Source organism: Glandiceps talaboti, chromosome 12 (assembly GCF_964340395.1).
Source record: "Glandiceps talaboti chromosome 12, keGlaTala1.1, whole genome shotgun sequence".
Lineage (NCBI taxonomy): Eukaryota > Metazoa > Hemichordata > Enteropneusta > Spengelidae > Glandiceps > Glandiceps talaboti.
In genome coordinates, this window is record NC_135560.1 from 23,071,675 (window position 1) to 23,093,721 (window position 22,047).

The window sequence follows — 22,047 nt, forward strand, 5'->3', positions numbered from 1 at the left end:
TTGCAGGCTGTGTTTTACGACCTTCCAGAGTAAATTGGTCCATTATAAATCTACATATCCAAGATTGGTGAAACTAGTAAAGACAGAGTTGCAATATCTGATAAATAAAGTGGTAAGTTGTGAAATAAATTGTTTGTCTATTCCCCCGAGTCAGATGCATATCTTGTAACTTTAAATATGCTGTGGTAGAACCCTGGTCATAACCAAAATGCATGTATCAGTGGCTTTGAAAATCAACAGAGAATGTGTGCTGGACTCAAAGTGTACCTGATGTAATGAGGTTCTGTATTATTAAAACTGAGATAATTGTTGTCAGTGGCCGACAGTCTCTGTTATCTTCCCTTTATTCAGGAGAGTCAGAGAAGAATGCAAATAGAGGAAGTCATGAATATGTCAAGTCAAGTTATTCCAGAGTTTACCTGATATGATGACATGTAAATCGTCATGTTCTGGTTTACTGTAACTGATTTCATATCAGAAACTGAGAAGTGAATTTCAAAGAGAAGCCAGAGGATTTTGATGCAGTGAGGGAGAAGTAGACGCAAGCAGCCAAGAATTTTGATGGTTTGAAATGACAAGTTATCAAAGGTTTTGATGCAATGAATTGACAGTTGTTAAGTGTTTCAATGCAGTGAATTGACACTTGTTAAGTGTTTTGATGCAATGAATTGACAGTTGTCAAGTTGTTTTGATGCAGTGAATTGACAGTTGTCAACAGTTTTGATGCAATGAATTGACAGTTGTTAAAGGTTTCAATGCAATGAATTGACACTTGTTAAGGGTTTCGATGCAGTGAATTTACACAGGATTCGCACCGTCCTGGAAATCCTGGAATTTCAAACCCTTCCAGGAACACCTTTTAAAAATGCTAATTACAGACAGTCAGACTTAAAGATTCTTTGATTTATTTCAAGTTTGTGCAATATATACATGTCACAAAATAGTTACATAAGCCGTCATGTCATGTCATTTTTGATGACCTTTTTTTGACATGCACAATTAATCTATTAAATTATGTGCCAGGTTTGGTTAATGGGTGTCAGCGATATGTTTGTTCAAGGTTCTCTGCCACCAATCCTTTGCCCCTCTTCCCGGTGTGTTTCCTGTGTTAGTACTGTAAATGTTTTAATCAGAATCACTGTCGTCTGCCTGCTGTCCTTTTCTCTTCTTCCCTTTCTGTTTCCTGTGTTGGTAATATGAATGTAGTTTTCTTTTTTGCTGCTGATGATGTAGATGTGAGGAATTCATCAGTTCTGTTGGCATAGTTACATTTTGAGATTGCAGCATCCTCACAAAATCAACAAAGAGATGTATGCCAGAGTTAAGGAATAAGACCATTATATCACATGCAAGCCAAGTTGAATGCATTGAACAACAAATATGATATTTATACCCTGGTTACGCTATGTCATGAAAATGCACATCTACATCACTGGATCTGTGGAGCTGGAAATATGAATCAAAATGTTCAAAATTTATCTTACTTTTCCCCATTTATTGTAAATTTGCTTGTGCATGTACATGTATAATTATATTATTTCTTGATAATTTTGTTCATTCAGTCAGAAAATACTTGAAACCTAAGGGCCTGTTACCTGTTGTCTGTGACAAGGCTCCTTAGGTCACTCACATTTTTCCCTTCTGAATGAAGACAAATTTTGGGGAATAACATCCAAAATCCAAATTTTTACATATTACTGATAAACTTAGCTCAACTAATCCTCATCGGTTAACTATATTAACTCAACACTGTAGTAAAATAAGAGAGAGAGAGAGAGAGAGAGAGAGAGAGAGAGAGAGAGAGAGAGAGAGAGAGAGAGAGAGAGAGAGAGAGAGAGAGAGAGAGAGAGAGAGAGAGAGAGAGAGAGAGAGAGAGAGAGAGAGAGAGAGAGGGGGAGGGAGAGAGAGAGGGGAGAGAGAGAGAGAGAGAGAGGGAGAGAAAGAGAGAGAGAAAGAGAGAGAGAGAGAGAGAGAGATGTTTTGTAATCTACCATATAACACATAAACTTTTAAAACTAAGGATTAATAATAAAGTAACTATTCAATTGTTGCAGTCTGTGACATGAAATCCCTGTGTTAACTTCATAATGTACAGATCAGTTATATGAGTTGTTTTCTGGTGCTCATTCTAAAGTTGTAATTTTACATAAAAGTAAAATCTACAGTATTGTAAAAGGATATATTTGCTTCCATTGTTAATGAAGGTGATACTCATTCCTCTTTCACCAAGTCGACCTGCACGTCCAACCTGGTAAAGATAAATAATGGAAATATGAAATATAATATACCAATCTCTATGGATACAAAGATAGTCTGACAGATGGGCAGGCAGGCTGACAGAGACACATGCAGACAGACAGACAGACAGACAGACAGACACATACATACATACATACATACAAACACACACACACACACACACACACATACATACATACATACATCCATCCATCATATATATATATATATATATATATATATAGTCTACTATTCTAATCATCAAAGAGACTGATGGAATATTTTACCTGATGAATATACTGTTCTGTAGTTGTTGGCATATCAAAATTGATAGCCATCTTGGCTTTAGGGAAGTCTATGCCTCTACCTACAAGACCAGTACATACTAACACTGGTATGTCACCATCTAAGAATTGTTGTAGAATGCTGCTACGATCTTTCTGCTGCTTCTCTCCATGCAGTGCTAAACAGTTCAGACCACAAACCTGCAATCAAAATAAAATACATTGAAATGAGTGTTTCTATTTAGCCAAGTACTTTCACATGTGTTCACAACCCTAAAATTCTACTCCAGACACAGACCAATGTTAATAATTGTGTAGTTACTACCACAGACACAGTCCAATGTTAACCCTGTAGTTACTACCACAGACACAGTCTAATGTTAATAACCCTGTAGTTAATACCACAGACACAGTCTAATGTTAACAATTTTGTAGTTAATACCACAGACAAAGACCTTTGTTAACAACCCTACACAAACAAAGACCTTTGTTAACAACCCTATACAGACAAAGACCTTTGTTAACAACCCTGTAGTTACTACTACAGACAGAGACCCATGCACTTTACGTATAATACCATATCGATTGATAAATTCTCAGGTCAAGTGATATGGGAAGATAATAAATTTAAAGAATTCATATGAACCTTATAAACAGAAGCAGCCAGTAGATCAGCACCCACTCTGCTCTCCACAAAAACAACCATTGGAGGTCTGTAAGAAATACAGATTTAATACATTGTCATTACACTTAATGTAACACAGTAGTTTTGTATACCTATTAACCAGCTGAGTGCTCAGTACTGTCATATCATTTTATCATTTTGATATATACAGCCAACACCTAAAATAATGTTTCAGTTAAGAAAATCTGACGGTCTTTTCAAATATAAGACTGACAAAAAACAGTATGTATAGTTAGTATTTCCCAATATTTTTCTTTTTAAGCAGAGGAAAATACATGTGACATGAGGGGCCTTGTCACTAAGTAGCAAAACACTTTTGTTTACAAGTTTTTTGTGGCTGAATAAAGATAAATATCGAATATAGAATCCATTGAATCCAATTATGTATCTGTAGTTATTACTCACTTGAAATATTTGGGATCTTGTAGGATGGAATATAATTTCTTTTTCTTGGAGGGTTCTTCTACCCAAATAATGATTTGTCTGACAGCCTCGTTCGGCATACTGGGCTATAATAAAATATTATGTAATTTACAGAATATGAATTTCTTGACTTTTAATAGGTCATTCACACACACACACACACACACATACACACACACACACTCACATCAACACATACATATATACATATATACATACATATATACATACATACATACATACATACATACATACATGCATGCATGCATGCATGCATGCATACATACATACATACATACATACATACATACATACATACATACATACATACATACATACATACATACATACATACATACATACATACATACACATGCCTGTACACACACACACACATACACATACAATTTTAAGAAATTGTTCAGAAGTCTGGCTCTAGACTACAATTGCCTTCCTCCTTACAATACCTACCTCTCCAACGGACACATAGACTGGGTTGGCCAGCAACATAGATGCCATCTTTTCTATGGAGTGTGGAATAGTAGCTGAACATAACATTGTTTGTACTGTCTCTGGACAGTCCTTTAAAATATTCATCACCTGAAAGATGACAACAGTATGAATGCAAAGTTTTATCAATTTAAAAGCTACAATACAAAGTTGAATGCACACATAAATAGCAAACCCTCTGTTTCATTCATCAAAGACTTCTCAATTGATACCAAAATCATTCCTAACTTCCTTTTTTTAATGTTCATTTACTGTTTAGTACTCTGACGACACTTGTGACTTGTAAGAATTCTTTACCCATACATCTGTAACAAAGTATCAACTGACCTGTTCCTGGAAACCCATGTGTAACAAAGTATCAACTGACCTCTTCCTGGAAACCCATGTGTAACAAAGTATCAACTGACCTCTTCCTGGAAACCCATGTGTAACAAAGTATCAACTGACCTGTTCCTGGAAACCTATGTGTAACATAGTATCAACTGACCTGTTCCTGGAAACCCATGTGTAACATAGTATCAACTGACCTGTTCCTGGAAACCCATGTGTAACATAGTATCAACTGACCTGTTCCTGGAAACCCATGTGTAACATAGTATCAACTGACCTGTTCCTGGAAACCTATGTGTAACATAGTATCAACTGACCTGTTCCTGGAAACCCATGTGTAACATAGTATCAACTGACCTCTTCCTGGAAACCCATGTGTAACATAGTATCAACTGACCTGTTCCTGGAAACCCATGTGTAACATAGTATCAACTGACCTGTTCCTGGAAACCCATGTGTAACATAGTATCAACTGACCTGTTCCTGGAAACCCATGTGTAACATAGTATCAACTTCATCTATGACGACAATTTTCAATGAAGACAGCAAAATTCCTGTACAACATAATATATTAAAATGAATAGACGGTGTTGATTGGAAAAGACTAAAACATTTCAGTTAGTATCTAATAGTCTCTGAAAAGTTTTATGTATATAGTATTACATTCTAGGGCTGTGTACCCCTGTACATGTAGCATGGACTGCACCATTGCACCAGTCTATCAAGTAATGTTATCATTTCTATTACAGAGAGCTCATTGGTTCAATAGACAGGTATGGGGTTCTTTATTGCATTATGACAAGTCTTTCTTTCAATTTCCCGCACCTGTTCACGCAACATAAAGAGAAACATTTTTTTTTCTTAAAAACTAGCATTTATAGTTACCTTCTTGATCAATAATATCTCTAAGTCTCCCTGGTGTTGCAACAACAAACTACAATAATAAGGGCAAAAAAAAGAAAAGAAAAGTTTTTATGGGGTTTTTTTGGTTAATAAGTGCTGTTTAAACTATGTTTTTATTTGTTTTCAAGTACATCAGACAAGAGTCTGCTAACTCTCAATATGAATAAGTAGTCTTGTAACAACACCTCTGATCTGTGCTTGGAAGGTTGTCGAACAATATCCAAGGATGACAGTACATCTGGTGTGCAAGCTTGGCCTAGCCCTTGACAGCATTTGTGGTGTTATGCGACCTGTGGTTGCCTTTAAAGTGAGCAGAACTGCCCAAAGGTCTAACAGCTAGATTAATGAACAAGGAGACATGCGTAGTTATGAAATGACTCACCTGAACACTTCAGTTTATTAGTTTGAAGTGTCAATGGGAGACCTTAGAATACATAGTTATAGAATTACTCACCTGAACACCTTTCCTTAGTCTATACAGTTGAGGTGGCATAGGGAGACCTCCTACTAACAATGCTGTCTTCATCCTTGGTAAACCTGTTAAAGTGGACACAGACATTCTTGAAGCTATCTTTAATGATTTAGGAATCATAATTCCAGGCAATTCTGAGATGTCATATGTGTAGCATGCCTCCTATAGTCCATACAGTATGCCCTGACAGGGCGCCCTCACACATCGGTCAACCCAGAGCTGGCTGGTGAGGGCAGAGCAACATGACATGTCTTACAGTCTACATGTCTCGTGCACACATCTTATGATTGGTCAGAATTAATAATGCATTACCTAATATAGCAATTCATTGCATGGATTTCCATTTAATCAATGACTTATTCGGATTAAAATGTGTATGTGAAAAACAGGTGTCTGGGAGAGCTGTACAAAAAGTGCTGAACAAAAAAATGATACTACCATCATGCAATGTCACCATACATGCATAAGCTTTATGTAGACTAGATTTACCTTGCATGCAATATCACCTGCCATATACAGATTACACATAAGATTTACCTTGCATAAGCTCCTTTGCCTGCTCCTCAATTTGCATACACAATTCTCTAGTTGGAGACAACACAAGTACAAGTGGTTGTCGGTTACCAGGGCTACAGGTCATGTGATTATGGATATGAACAATGGATGGCAATAGAAATGAAACGGCTGTAGATAGATCAAAGATAAAACAAGTGTGTTCAATTTTTATTTTTTTTAAAAAGGAAACGTCATGTATTTAGGATGGCCTATATTGAAGGTCTGGTTAAAGTAAATAACATGTCTTATTGGCTATGAATCAACATCACAATAAGCTACATGTATCCATTACTCATATGTCCACAGACCATACATGATAGGGACGCATTTCTGTGTTATATACATCAAAGGAAAAACTCAGAAATAATCCTACAAACAATGTAACCTCATTATACAGTTATCAATACACAGCCCTTTTTAAAACAGAAACTTTACTTGACTCCAGTTTTCAGTCAAATTTTTGCAGGTATTTGTCAAAATTCTACTATAGGAAAGAAGCCTTTACAAGATATTTTCATACTAAAGGGGTTTTAAAGTGTGATGATTGTTTTGAGGAATAGGTGCTTTCATACATGTTATGACGTTTATTCAAAAACATGTGTTGTCAACTATTGATGTGTTTCTGTCCTAGTATGATTTCATGTGGGGTGTATGCATTGAATGTACTTACTTTTTCCAGTGCTAGTATGTGCAGAGACCATCATGTCACGATGAGATAGGAATGTTGGAATCACTTGCATCTGTACAGCAGTAGGTAACTCATAGCCTGCATGCTGTAGATTTGCATTCACTATGAATTTAATATTTACAAAAAGTGAAAATGAATCAACATTTTAAATGTCCTATAGAACCATGTCTCTATCATACATTCAGAGTTTGACTTTTCAAAGCACAGTGTAAAGATACTAGTATGTAATTTGTAAGTGCAGAATTTGTAAATTGTTGTAATTGCTTGTTCAGTATTTGGTACATACAATATGTCAACAGAAAGACAAATTATGACACCTGAGTGACCTTTCCTTTTGGCAACTCAATACTATTGGAATTCAAAAAGAATTGGGTGGTAAAATAAAAACATAGGTTACACACACAAATAAACATTTTTGAAAAAACTATAACAAAATCATGTTTTATTCACAAAAGTTTACATGATACATGTAAAGTACTTGTATTTGAACCTATTGATAGTAATGAATACTAATTACTAGCAATATGCATAAATGATGACTGTCCAGCATTTATGTAACTGGAGAGAACACTGGTGATGTACTGACTTACATTTGTCTTGTAATGATAAATGTCTGAATTCCAATATTGGTTTGGGTACATCACTTCCTCGGATCTTAATACCAAGCTGAATTGACATAAAACATACAGAATGGTTGTTATACAGTGCAGAGATTCAAATTAAAATAGTCAGAAGTTTTGCTCTAAGCGAAGAAACAAGCAAACTTGACTTTCTGAGTGAATACCACAATGTCAAACTAATTTACTTTCAGTTTTACTGAAAATCTTTAAATAGCAAATTACACTGACTACTGCGATATGTTGTGACATGCCTATCAGCTATGACATGTGCCACACCTAGCAACTACGACATGTTGTGCCATGCCTATCACTCTACCAGCTAAGATATGTTGCGCCATGCCTATCTAGCAACCACTGATGCATCCACTGAGAAGACAGATTAGGGCTGAATGCCATGGCATATCTTGCAGTCTAATATGATTACCTGTGTTCTCAGTTCTTCTACTTGTTCTTCTCTCAATTTTATTATCTCTTCATGATCTTTATATACATACAAGTTTAACTCAGACATTGCAAGCCTATCAGATACACTTTCTTCTGATTTCTCTCTTTCTAGATTCTCAGCAGTTTTTGTTTCTATCGGCAACACTGGTTCATTTCGCTTTGCTAGATGTTTGGCTTTGCATTCAAGACTACAAATATCAACATCAGTCTGTTCACAAATGTATTCTGCATAACGACCACACATAATACATACAGGTTCACCATGTTCTGGCCACCTCTGGTCTTTGCTATATGAAATGACATCATCTTCAGCAACATCATTATTTGGTAAATGCAAATTAGTATCCTTATTTGGTATATGCAAATCAGGGTCATGAGTTAGTTCTTCAGCAAGGCTAGAAACACTATCAATGTGTTCAGTGGTAATATCAGGAGTAGAGGGATGTACTTCAGTAGAAATATTTGGTATGGCAAAAGACTTTCTATCACTTGAAATTTCAGAATCGCCTTCGAGATTTGAATGTTGACTGACTGTCTCTTTAGTTTGTTCAGTTTCTTTGATGCAGCTAACACTTGTTGACTGACCATGCCTTTGTTCTTCAGACTGCTGCGTACTTGTACATGTCACATTCTTATCTCTGTACATGATGGTGGCCTTTTTAGCCAAGGAAGGCTTTTTCCCACCACCTTTAGACACTGATCTTGGTACAAACATTCTGCAGCTTCTGTATCAGGTATTCTAAGATTGCTCTAGAAAATTAGTGCAAAGGGAGAAAAATGATTGATATTTCATTACGAGATCTGACTTACTATATATTAAAATGTGTAATATAGCCTATAGGCTATAGGAGAATATTCATGGTTCATTCAGTGGCCCATAGAGGTACACTAGGAAGTACACTAGCTGCAATAATTGTAGCGTCTTGTTGCGGTTTTGTGGGTTTTTTCGTCTGTTTTGGTGACTTTTTAAGTTTTTGTGTTTAACCCGCACCTAGTTGTTACCCCCCCCCCCCCCACACACACACACACTTGAATGATAGATGTCTACTCATGCTCATTGTGAAACGTTAGCAATGATATTGATAACACAACAACAACGATGAAAAAGTTGCCCAAATGCAAGAAGCATATTTATGGAACAACCAAAACGACCACATCATTGTCATGGAACATGCGAACATTAGGTGATAACTTTTAAAAATCCTTTTGTATTGCATCAAAGACATTTAGACGTCACATGGTCGTGTCACGTTGAAAACAACAACAACTCACATTTATTGCAAATGGAGGCGGCCATTTTGCCAAACAGCAATGACTTGTGGGAAAAAGTTTTCGCTATTTCCCAGAATACACTGCAAGTTTTAAAAATGGCGGCGGCCAGAATCACATTTTGTCGAACTCTTCGGCAGGTAAGATATTGCTCTCGCAGTGAGAAATTCGAGTCATACTAATTTTCTAAAGCTGTAAACATTACACGCTAACACAATGTACCCGTTCATCACAAAAGAGTTGTGCCAAAATATATCGTCTGGTGATTACTCGCATTCGTCCAGTGGCCACGCCGTGACGCCGGTCATTCACATGATTCAGTCTATTCAGAAGTTACGTCACTCAAACTGCATTAACTTGTATGATTTTTTCGCTAACAAATAAAAGAAAACGTGTAACACTGTTAATGACATCGATACATACGGATATTTTTCACATTTTAAAGTAAATACAACAGATTGATTTGTGTCATCGCTTTCCAGGGCATCCTACCTCATGATGTACGGATAATTGGTCGATTACCTGCGACCAGTCACGTAACCAATGTCCTCAGCCAACACGCACAAGATCCTCTCGATTTCAGGCTACAAGAGGTTAGTATTATCGTAGACCCGTATAGGTCTGTGTTATTATGTTATATTTAATATGAAACGTCATCCTGTGTTGTCATTGAAATTGAAGAAATATTTTTTCATTCCCGATACTCAACTTGTTCTTCAAGTTCAAGGTCATTGTTGTGACCTTGAATTTATTCACTAAATTAGTACATTATAAATCCTAGGAAATTATCTAAAGTGGTATAAACTGATAAGAAGAAATGTATATAACAAATTAGACTAAACTATTAAAGTTTAATTACAAATAATAAAGCACAAACGAAATAGAATTTAGAAAAAAGCATAACAATGCATGTACTATTCCCAGTATTTGTTGCATATGTTGATACAATCTTTTCATCATTATTATCATAAGAATTTATTGAATTTTAACTTTATCTCAGGATACTCAATACTGAGTTCCATTTTATTTGTTAGTCAATCCAATGGAGATGTTGTTGAACTGGAAATTTGTAACTTGATTTCATGATTGCATCAGTTTATATTAATCCTGACTGGCATGAAATCTGATACAGGAAAATTACTGCCAAAGGGTATAGTGGCATATTATGTATGTTTTAGGTTTTTTGCCCATTTTACAATCATTGCCACAGTTCTAACCAGAATAGAAGTCGAAAGAATGGTGATTCATTTGCCGAATAGTTTACTTCTCATTAACATGGTAATTTACATAATGATAAGTCATAAACTATATGCATATCTGCAACACTAAAAATCAGTCTGATATCCATCTTTAAATACACACATGGACATTGGGGTCAGCCATTTCTCTTCATACAAAAGTATTACTATAATGTTGTCAGTGAAAAACACTACTGCTCAAGGATGGTAGAACATGGCAGAAACCTGTCACATGGCAGTCTGGGTGGCGAGGGTGGTATTGACACTGCTTTCTCTACAGTAAGGGGGGGGGGGACTGGATCACATAGATCTAGTCGGATCCATACTTTAATTCTGATGTTGTCATTGAAATGTACAAACTTTTTCTACAAATGTTGTGTAAGTTATAATTACTGAAGGAATCAAATGATGTATTTACTATGATTTATTATAACATGGATATATGCTTCAACTTTGTTCACAGGTCAGATGTTACTCTAGTCAATCCAAAAGAAGTTTTATTGGAGACTTTATTGAAAATGTGAAACAGGAATTTGCAAAGAATAAAGAAATGAAGGTAAACTGTCTAGCCATGCCAATTACATTGTATTTCAAGTTTATCAGAATATGAAACGAGAGAATCAAACATGTACATGCATGTATGTAACAAACTCATCGTTGTACATCTGTAACACATGTATACTGTTAGCAGGGCTGATGCCACCTCAAAGACTGAGATGTCATTGTCTTAAAGATATTGTGTGGTTTTATGAGAATGTTTGCTTAAATAATGATTTTGATTTTCTCATGTTTTAGGAAAATCTTCGTAAATTTAGGGAAGAAGCAGATAAACTTGAAAAATCTGAAGCCCTTCAAAAAGTTAGGCAAAAATATGTAAGTAGTTTGTGATCTATTTTCTCTTTGAAAGTGTATACATATAGAAATAGCCAGAACCACAACATTTAACCCAATGTATAATTTGTAAAAGGCAATGATCCATTTTTTGTCTCATGGCAGATCTCATGAGATCACTTTACTTTGGTGTTATGGGTTGTACTTGATATGGATACTATAAATGATTGTGGTACATACAGAAAACACTTTACTTTGGTGTTATGGGTTGTACTTGATATGGATACTATAAATGATTGTGGTACATACAGAAAACACTTTACTTTGGTATTATGGATTGTACTTGATGTGGATGCTATAAACTATTGTGGTACATACAGAAAACACTTTACTTTAGTGTTATGGGTTGTACTTGATATGGATACTATAAATGATTGTGGTACATACAGAAAATGTTTTACTTTGGTGTTATGGATTGTACTTGATATGGATACTATAAATGATTGTGGTACATACAGAAAACACTTTACTTTAGTGTTATGGATTGTAAAAAGTCTTGTTCTAGGCTAGTCATGTCTCTAGACTAAATAACTATAACTTTTTTGTTCTATTTGAAATGACTAATTTGAAGGCACCTGAGCCAATAATGTTTGCTTAAGTACTGGGTAATCATTATATATCTGTAGGAAGCTATTGAATCCGAAACGGCCAAGGGTTCAACACAACTGAAACAGACGTTTGATGTCCTTGGAAAAAAATTTCAAGAGGTGAGTTTTTTTGTTAGATATTGGGTGGACAATAATAGTTATCAAGTTTGTAAAGTCACAATATCACATTTTAAAGTTCAAATTTATTTCAATTCAACTTTAGATGTCTGTTTATTTAAAAGATTTTATGGATATCTACTGTAGTCTAAAAAATATAACTCACAAAGTTTAAAAGTTTAAACAAATTCTCAATAACTTTGTTTTAAAGATATCTAGGATTGTTCTACTACAGAAAGTGATTTGAAATTTGCTTCATACAGAATAATCAATTCATTATTATTTCTAGGGCTATGAAGAAGTGAAAAAGTCTGAATGGGCCAAGAAAGGCTTTGATATTGGTGAAGAAGTTGCCAAGTCTGCTAAAGATGCTGCCGAAAGTGTTAGCAAACAGAGTGAACAATTTGGAAAGACAAGTGCTTTCAAAACAATCTCAGAGGTATGTTTTCCTGTCTTTCTAGTTCTTTCCATTCTTTACCTATACAGAAATGAACAAATAATAAACCCTTTATTAATATCTTTATCCTTCAACATAGAACTGAACTTTGTAACAATATACACTATTGATAACACATTCACAGAACACCAGCATCCAAGTACCACAACTTCAGAAGTCTCCAAACATATCCACGCAGTGTGCCCAGGTCACAATGTTAGCTGTGATAATGTTAAAGTATTTGACAGGGATAAACAATGGTGTGAACATGATGTAAAGAAAGCAGTCTATATCAGGAGGTCTAAATCTGATCTGAACAGGGACGGGTTGGGGGGGAGGGGGGTTAACTTTCACACATCTTGGATTCCATTCTTTTGGCACATAAATCCAGTGCTGAGTCATGTGACCATCATTGGCTGATTTTTCACAGCTTGTTGTCATTTATTACCAATATTGCAAAAATAGAATTTCTTTTCGTAAATGTTATCTCTTCGTCAAACCAAGAACAAAATAGCACATTTCTTGGCAGAATCATGGACTTCCCTCTTCCCTGTCAGTATTTGAACAAAAACATCTTTTCCAGTTATATTACCTGTGCCTGAAAGTCTTTAAGCCCAGCCTATCCTAGCTTCATTCACTCAACAGTTACTTGTGCTTATCACTCCTCCACTAAAAATTTAACTTTTGCACTCAAAATCCCATAAAAATAAAGAAAACACATCTTAAGAATGATACCAGTTTACATATATTTTGATTTAAGAAATTTGAATAATGCAAAATGTTTAAAAACATAAGCGACTGTATTGTGATGGTATCTTTGCTTTTGATAAAAGATAACTGAAAACTTGATAACTAACAGTCACTATCTCTTCTTTCAATGTAGAGTGTGAAGTCTGTCAAACAGGAAATAGATGATGCAACCACAGCCAGGGCACAACCATACAAGGCACCAGGTGAGTTTATAAACGTAAACTGTAATGGCAACCTCTTTAGACCATCTCAGACTTTCAGCATCTTATTCAATCAATCAATCAATCAGTCAGTCAAAACAAATTTATAACATGCCAGACTCCAGAACCAAAATACTGTTCAATGGTGCTAATAGTGTTAAATCATACTAAATGCATCAATTGCTAGCAGAGACACAGACTTGATATCTTCTTTGACCAGTACAGATACTTGCAAAAATTGTGCTAGAATCAAATGAACACCAGCACAAGAGAAACTGATAAATGATAGACATTAGAATTTACCACAGCATATGGAAAAGAAAATTACTTACATCCCCCTCCCCATATCCATTCTATCCTCCCTCCCCATGTGTACAATTTTCTATCACTAATGATGTAGTTCAGTGATTTGTAAGTTTTCAAAAAGTCAACTTACAAAGTTATACAACGATATGAAATCCTGTGTAAATATAGCAATTACTTAGATCTGGTCCTTGTCTGTTTTACTTGTTAGAAAAACTAAGGAAGAGAACAGATAGATCCCTTCACACTGAGATGACTGATAAACAAGTTGAAGCCAATGAGTAAGTATGGGTACTTGACACTTTAAAGCTGCACTAGCTGTAACTGCAGTATAATTTTTCCAATCAGACAATCAACAAATTATTCACTGTAAATTGTTAAAATACCAATAATTAGACACTGTACATGTTAATGAGGGGGTCTATTGTATCCATAAGTAATACAGTAACAGATTGGATTGTGGTAACATGTGGCCCTGATTTGTTGGTGTGGACCCAAAAATCAATTTTAATTATTTGTTGTACCATATGATATAGACAGCTACCCACAGGTGATTCAATACAGTTCATGATGTACAATATTACAAGTAGGTTATTATATTTAACAAAACAGATTTTTTTTAAAGTTTCCAGTCACAGCTAGTGCATCTTTAATACTTATCTCATCTCAGGATGTTTTGAAGCCAAATAACTAGATAGTCAATATTTACCTAATGTGTAAATTGTAAGTATATTGACTATGGTGAGATCACTGAGATTGTGCCAATTTTATTTATATTTATACCAGTTTCTGTAAGCTTTTGTATTTTGTTTTTGTTTATTAGAGATGCAACAGGAATGGTTTTACATAAAGACTCTAAATGGTATCAGCAATGGCAGAGTTTTAAAGACAACAACCAAGTATTCAACAGTAAGTTGTAACCAAGTCTTTAACAGTAACTTGTAACCAAGTATTCAACCATAAGTTGTAACCCAGTATTCAACAGTAAGTTGTAACCCTGTATTCAACAGTAACTTGTAACCCTGTATTCAAATATCAAACTCTTCAGTTTCAATGACTTTACCTTTCTTTCTTTCCTTTAGAAATCTTTGATTTAAAAATGAAGTATGATGAAAGTGACAGTGCAATTGTCAGAGCATCCAGGGTTGTCACTGATAAAGTTAGTCAACTTTTTGGTAAGTTGTACATCCCTATCAAATTATTACTCTTCAAGTATTACTTGTATACCGTACCTGTATAACTACTTATTAGAAGTAGTCAGTACATACAGTTAAGTGTAGTAGTTGTACCAATATTGAGAATCCCACCCAGCATATGTAAGTCTTAGTCAGGTTTCCCACCACCCATGCATGTAGATAAAAAATTGTTAAATAAAGGTGATCAGATCAGTGGTTTTCAAGTTATATCCAAAAAAAAAATCAAAACAGTCAATCCTTTACAGTGCAAGTCCATGAACTATGGTTATAAAAAATTTTAAAATAATCACTTGGCCAAAGTTCCTATCAGTATGTTCCATTATCCTGTAGGGGTGTTTTCATGTTTGAAGTCTGTTTCTCTCACGGCATGTGTATGTCAGATATTGGATTTCATTTGTGCACATTGCCATTGGCAGTATTTTTTGACATATCGGGATAACCTGTGATTACTAGTCCCATTTACAGTACACCATAGTTGCTTTAATAAATTATCAAAACCTGTCGTGTAACAATTTTACATATAATGTTTTCTGTGTCTTTTAGGTGGTGTGTTCACCAAGACAGAAATGTCTGAAGTGTTAACAGAAATTATCAAATTAGATCCAACATTTACCAAACAAATGTTTCTACAACAGTGTGAAAATGAAATTATTCCAAATATCTTAGAGGTAGGTAGTTTCAAAACAAACCCCACGACTTGAGAGTATCAGTGTGGATACATGACGTTTGGGAGTATCAGTGTGGATACATGCCTTTAGGGAGTATCAGTGTGGCTACATGCCTTTAGGGGTACATTTGTATTTGCACTCCTACTTGCAGTGTTTTCTTTACTCACTACGTTTGTGAAAACAGAGAACACCACAACCACTCATGCAATAGCCAGAGTATGCTATACACTTGCACTCACAAGTCACAAGGTTCCATTATATTCATATACTAGTATTATCTACAAACAATCTATTGTCACAACTGAGAAAGCGTACCTTTGTCACATAACTTTGATGTTGAAAGAAAGAAACTTAATGACAGAGATGAACCAAGGACAATTAATGTTATAGAAATGTATAGCTGAATATAAAAACAAATATGAAAGGATAACATGATGTGTATAAGGTACATAGATACTCTTCTGGTCCTTATAAAATAATGGTTGAATTTACTTCTTGAAATGACATTTATTTAATGACTTCATGTGAATATTATTTCTTGTAGGCCATTATCAGGGGAGATTTAGAAATTTTAAAAGATTGGTGTTATGAAGCAGTAAGTAAATACTTTCCTCCAGTGTAACCATGGCTAAATATTGGTACACTCTGTGTGTACATACTTTCCTCCAGTGTAACCATGGCTAAATATTGGTACACTCTGTGTATACATACTTTCCTCCAGTATAACCATGGTTCTATATTGGTACACTGTGTGTTTACATACTTTCCTCCAGTATAACCATGGTTCTATATTGGTACACTGTGTGTTTACATACTTTCCTCCAGTGCAACCATGGCTAAATATTGGTACACTGTGTTTACATACTTTCCTCCAGTGCAACCATGGTTCTATATTGGTACACTGTGTGTGTCCTTTCACTTATCAAATTAATGTTTCCATTATATATATAGTCAATGTGTAGAGTTGAGACATTCCAATATCTCCAATTAATAACTATAAACTGTGGAACTGCTAGCAAGTCAGTATAACTACTGATATAGTTGGTCAAGACATCCCTAAGTACTTATTACCTTCAAATAACACATATGAATATTTAGGTTCATTTATTGCATACATATGTCTGCTGACTTCAATGAGATAATGAGTGCACATGACAAGGGGTCAGACCCGACTAGCCTAGCTATTTTCTGACTCCTGTTATCCGAATTCATTCTTTTCCCTTTTGATATAATTGTGATGTTAATTTATTTATTTTTGGGGATAATAAATCAATTTCAATTTCAAGGGCCAACAATGGATAATGAATGAGGAATACATTTCAGCTTACTTTTTCTTGTCAATCATGCGAAGTGTAAGTTATGTAAAATCATTAGGTGACTCTTTAGAATCTATGTTTATAAAAGTGCTTTTATTTCATTGAATGTCATATTCCCTATTCTGTTCATAGATAAATGACTCAACAACTGACATATTCTTTTCTTTACAGCCGTACAATATGTTAGCTACACCAATGAAACAAGCATATGCCATGGGTTACAAGTTTGATTCTAAAATATTAGACATTGATCATCTTGATGTAAGTACAAATAAATATACAATTTTTTATTTAAAAATTGAATAGTGCCAAATAGCCAAACAACTTCTATAAATTAAGCATATTACTATAGAATGTGTCATCTGTCAATCAGAGGTCGGTTGTTACTATAAAATGTCATTCTGATTAAGATCATCAGTCAAGACAGATCGAAAGCACAATGCTAACAATATGAACTTAGTGAGTGTTATAAACTTTGTAATTCAAGATGATTACTGTGTCTTTTAATAGACTGGAAAGTAAGTGATACACACCTTTGCACCAGAGTGACATTTGCTGGCCAATGTCTAGCATTGACCCTGTAGCACAAAATAGATTTAATCCAATGTTTATATGTGATGTTTGACTTTCTTTGAGCAGCTTGTGATGGGTAAAATGATGGAGCAGGGTCCAGTTCTCATTATCAGCTTCGTGAGTCAACAAATACAGATAGTTAGAAATGCTAAGGGAGATGTGATTGAAGGAGATAAGGCAAGTATTACAAATTCTTTTGATTGATTGATTGATTGAAGTATCCAGTGCAAAGTTACATTATACATGTATATTATATATTACAAGTTACATGTAGACATTCTAACATATCAGGTTAATACAGAAACCTAACCAATATGTGACATAGGTTGGTGGTATGTAGTGTGTGATGTGTGTGAGCACAGTATTTGGTATATTAGATTGAGCCCTGCAATCCTACCTGTCCCCAATCTATACAGCTTGGTTGAATAGGGCACAGTCAGAGTTTAAACGTGCCCAGTGACTTTTAACTATTCATTAACAACAAACAGCAATGAAACTCGAACCTGCAACTTACAGATTGTAACTTGTAAGCTTGCCATTCTAATCATTCAATTCTCATGACTCAACAAAGTCAATGTGTATCGTTACTACTCCAAACTCAAAATGATATTTGTTTAATGCCACAGTTTGATATAATATTACTATTCTTGATCAGAAATGTTCATGAAACATTGCACAAATGCTCATTTCATGTTTGCATGCAATGGTGTAACTTAGAAGGACTGTTAATTGACGCAGTGTCAACTATTAGGCTCTGTTTATATGGTGTTGATTTCAAATGAAAACGTAACTATTTTGTTATGTTTATATGCACTTAAACCGTTCCATATGTTTGCACATATGCAACCGTATCATTTTCAATGTTCTGTCTTCAGTGTTTCTGTGTAGACGGTCAAAACTGCTTGACAGCCTATCATGATGTATACACATGAAAATGCATTGAAATGAACATGATATTGGCATTTTAATTTGAAAATATTGTTGTGTAAACACAGCCTTAGAAACAAAATATATTTTGAATAAAAACTCTTTCTCCATCTTAAAGGTATTTAGGATTGTACTAGAGATTCAAGTATGGTTGACATTGCCTGTATCGTACACAATCATAATATCATATCAAATTACAGCTAAAAAAAGGCTAATAGCCTATGAGCTGATCAATGTCAAATTGTCGTAAACACCAAAACGTACATATAGTAACAAAGTGTGTGTGTGTGTGTGTGTGTGTATGTGTGTGTGTGTGTGTGTGTGTGTGTGTGTGTGTGTGTGTGCGTGTGTGCGTGCGTGCGTGAGTGCGTGCCTGCATATGTGTGTGTGTGTGTGTGTGTGTGTGTGTGTGTGAATTAGTTCATGGTCCGAGTGTTCATCACAAACTCCAAGGTTTTTTTTCAGAGTTCAAGATAGAAATTACTTGTAGAGTTCAGGTTGATGATAATAATAAAATATAATATACAATGTACAACTTTGAACTGTGAGTTGATAAACAAGATACTGTAAATACTTATTAGTGGTCAAAAATACTGGGGTCTGTTATATACTTATAGTCATTCCAATATGTGTCTAGACTGTTTTTGAAAGTATTTAAAAGTTATTGATGTTACAACAGTAATAAGTAACAGTATTTGGTATTTTGTTATTGCAGGACAAAGTGATGCGTGTACAGTATGTGTGGGTTTTATGCAGAGACCAAGAGTGTTTGGATCCTAATGCTGCATGGAAACTATTGGATTTATCTGCCAACTCTGCTGAACAATGGGTCTGAGAATTTGTTCAAAAATATAACTGTAAAATTTGCAGAAAATTGGGTCTGATATTTTGTCAAACATTACAACTGAATTTTCAGAACAGTAGGTGTACAATTGATAAAACATTACAATTACAAACTGTGAAGAACAGTGGGTTTGAAATTTTGTTAAAATACTTCAGTTGCAAAGTTTACAAAGCAGTGAGTCTGAGATCTTGTTAAACACTACAACTTCAACTGATACATGTACAAAACAATGAATCTCAGATTTTGTCAAACACTACAGCTGCAAAGTTTTCAAAGAGTTGGCTTGAGATTTTGTCAAATACTATAAATTATAATGACTTCCTAGAAGTTTTTTGTGAAAGAATAGATTTTGAAGAAAACCCTAGATGCCCCATTCATAATCTTTATCGTTAAACTTTAGTATAGAACTAGAAATAAATGAAAATTGGCAACTTGTAGAGGAACAACAACCCATCTATGAAGCTACAGTGTTAGCAATGCTATCAAGCAGTGTGTTCTATACATCGTTTTATGTTCTGTAGGCAACTGATGGCATAAAATCACTCCCACATATTGTATCAAGTCTACTTTTATGGACGTTTTGACGTAACCTCAACTTAGTGTGGGTTTTGATGTAACCCTAACTTAGTGTGGGTTTTGACGTAAACCCTAACTTAGTGTGGGTTTTGATGTAACCCTAACTTAGTGTGGGTATTGACGTAACCCTAACTTAGTGTGGGTTTTGACGTAACCCTCTAACTTAGTGTGGGTTTTGACGTAAACCCTAACTTAGTGTGGGTTTTGATGTAACCCTAACTTAGTGTGGGTATTGACGTAACCCTAACTTAGAGTGGGTTTTGACGTAACCCTCTAACTTAGTGTGGGTTTTGATGTAACCCTAACTTAGTGTGGGTTTTGACGTAACACTAACTTAGTGTGGGTTTTGACGTAACCCTCTAACTTAGTGTGGGTTTTGATGTAACCCTAACTTAGTGTGGGTATTGACGTAACCCTAACTTAGTGTGGCTGAAAATTTTCTTCCAGATGGACATGATAGATATTGTAAATACTTCATTTTTACATGGGACTATTGAAGATCATCTCATGTATTAGTAGGAAAGAATCTCTATCATTTACCCATGTATCAAATCATTCAAGTAAAGAGACTGAACTGTGCCGAAATATGTCTCACATCTTGATTACAAATTTTATGAAGGTTGCATGTATAAATGTGTTGATTGCATCTGTTGGGGACTTTTGTAGTTAAATTAATTTGAATAAAATATATTTCAACAACAGTCATATGCTATTATAATAATTGTGGAAAATTTTCTTTACATCTTAAGCTGGTCTCTTAAAAATTTTTAGTTTGGTTTATGCAATTATTTTCAGAAGACTGCCAAGACTACGCATACCTTACTGAAATTTCAAGACCTACTGGTACTTGGTAAAATATTGTCATAAAACTATTCACTATCTGTGTGACTGTAAACTGCCAATATTACTACTATGGAAAGCAAGCTATCACCTAATTAAGATAGACACAAAATAAACTGTTATTGTTACATGTAGATGATTACACTCACAGGAGGGCGATGTTTCTGAAAGTAAGTTTTCCTTAAGTGGTAGTACATTCAACCCTAGTCAGTATTTACACTGTCTTGATTACAGGGTGATTATATCCACAGAATGACATTAGGTGTCCATTTTGTCCTCATCACACCTTTTAAAATGATGGGTCAATTAAAAAAAATAAAAATTATCAAAAAGTCTGTGTACAAATAGTTGATGTTATATTTGTACTTTAACAGTGTGAATGAAATAAAAATATACAATTAAAAGTCAGAAGGAAACTTTGAACCATAAGTAAAATTTCCCTAATTTCACCAATAAATGATATATATTGCTCAGATATGCACTTGAGGGGTTGTCATCTGAAAATCTGACACTGTGCGTTTTTCTAATCCTGCGTAGAGAGCACTGGTTTTAAAAAATATTTACCAGAAATGTAGGGTGTGTTGGGTCACAAGAAATATAGAGTGAAGTAAGGCTGCCCTGTCCTTACCAAGGTATTTGCTATCACCCGCTTGTGTAATCTACCACATCAAACAATAATAGTTTATTTCAATCCTAGTAAATTGAAAGCTTGGTTTCCTCAGTAGTACTTAGCTGATAGCATATTTTCCCTAGTTGTATCAAACATGTCTGTCAGTAATAATGCTGTTGTATATCTAGCAACCCTACTGAATTCCATTGTAAATAGGGTTCATAGACACTAACTAACAACTTGTAATACCCCATGTCAAAGTATCTTTCATAGACACTAACTAACAACTTGTAACACCAATGTCACAGTATTTTTCATAGACACCGTAACTAACAACTTGTAACACTCCATGTCAAAGTACCTTTCATAGACACTGTAACTAACAACTTGTAACACCCCATGTCACAGTACCTTTCATAGACACCATAACTAACAACTTGTAACACCCCATGTCACAGTACCTTTCATAGACACTGTAACTAACAACTTGTGACACCAATGTCACAGTATCTTTCATAGACACCGTAGCTAACAACTTGTAACACCCCATGTCT

At 34.9% G+C, this 22,047-nt stretch overlaps 2 protein-coding genes across 2 annotated transcripts; one reads left to right on the top strand and one right to left on the bottom strand.

Annotated features, from left to right (window-relative positions):
- Positions 1-956: 956 nt before the first annotated feature.
- Positions 957-9,454, bottom strand: LOC144443517 (putative ATP-dependent RNA helicase DDX59). Its single transcript, XM_078133023.1, has 14 exons — positions 9,425-9,454; positions 8,133-8,902; positions 7,679-7,754; positions 7,071-7,190; positions 6,383-6,529; positions 5,828-5,910; positions 5,356-5,404; positions 4,948-5,024; positions 4,102-4,230; positions 3,613-3,716; positions 3,169-3,235; positions 2,526-2,723; positions 2,180-2,248; positions 957-1,308 (listed from the first exon to the last, which is right to left on the bottom strand). The coding sequence occupies exons 2-14, from the start codon at positions 8,865-8,867 to the stop codon at positions 1,126-1,128; spliced, it is 2,037 nt and encodes a 678-aa protein (XP_077989149.1). The 5' UTR covers positions 8,868-8,902; positions 9,425-9,454; the 3' UTR covers positions 957-1,125.
- Positions 9,455-9,519: 65 nt separating this feature from the next.
- Positions 9,520-21,079, top strand: LOC144443341 (mitochondrial import inner membrane translocase subunit TIM44-like). Its single transcript, XM_078132796.1, has 15 exons — positions 9,520-9,561; positions 9,904-10,014; positions 11,123-11,215; positions 11,455-11,536; positions 12,181-12,257; positions 12,544-12,693; positions 13,574-13,643; positions 14,155-14,224; positions 14,767-14,852; positions 15,026-15,118; positions 15,683-15,807; positions 16,352-16,402; positions 17,295-17,384; positions 17,763-17,873; positions 19,339-21,079. Exons 1-15 carry the CDS (start codon positions 9,520-9,522, stop codon positions 19,456-19,458), a joined length of 1,371 nt encoding a protein of 456 aa, XP_077988922.1. The 3' UTR covers positions 19,459-21,079.
- The last annotated feature ends 968 nt before the right edge of the window (positions 21,080-22,047 follow it).

Excerpts from the sequence above, each read along its gene's own strand:
- LOC144443517 (XM_078133023.1), bottom strand. The coding sequence starts at position 8,867 with ATGTTTGTACCAAGATCAGTGTCTAAAGGTGGTGGGAAAAAGCCTTCC. Across the intron at positions 5,911-6,382 it reads GGCAAAGGAGCTTATGCAAG|GTTTACCAAGGATGAAGACA; the intron begins GTAAATCTTATG and ends CCACTTTAACAG. Across the intron at positions 4,231-4,947 it reads ACATGGGTTTCCAGGAACAG|GTGATGAATATTTTAAAGGA; the intron begins GTCAGTTGATAC and ends GTCATCTTTCAG.
- LOC144443341 (XM_078132796.1), top strand. The coding sequence starts at position 9,520 with ATGGCGGCGGCCAGAATCACATTTTGTCGAACTCTTCGGCAG. Across the intron at positions 14,225-14,766 it reads AAACAAGTTGAAGCCAATGA|AGATGCAACAGGAATGGTTT; the intron begins GTAAGTATGGGT and ends TTTGTTTATTAG. Across the intron at positions 17,385-17,762 it reads TAGACATTGATCATCTTGAT|CTTGTGATGGGTAAAATGAT; the intron begins GTAAGTACAAAT and ends TTCTTTGAGCAG.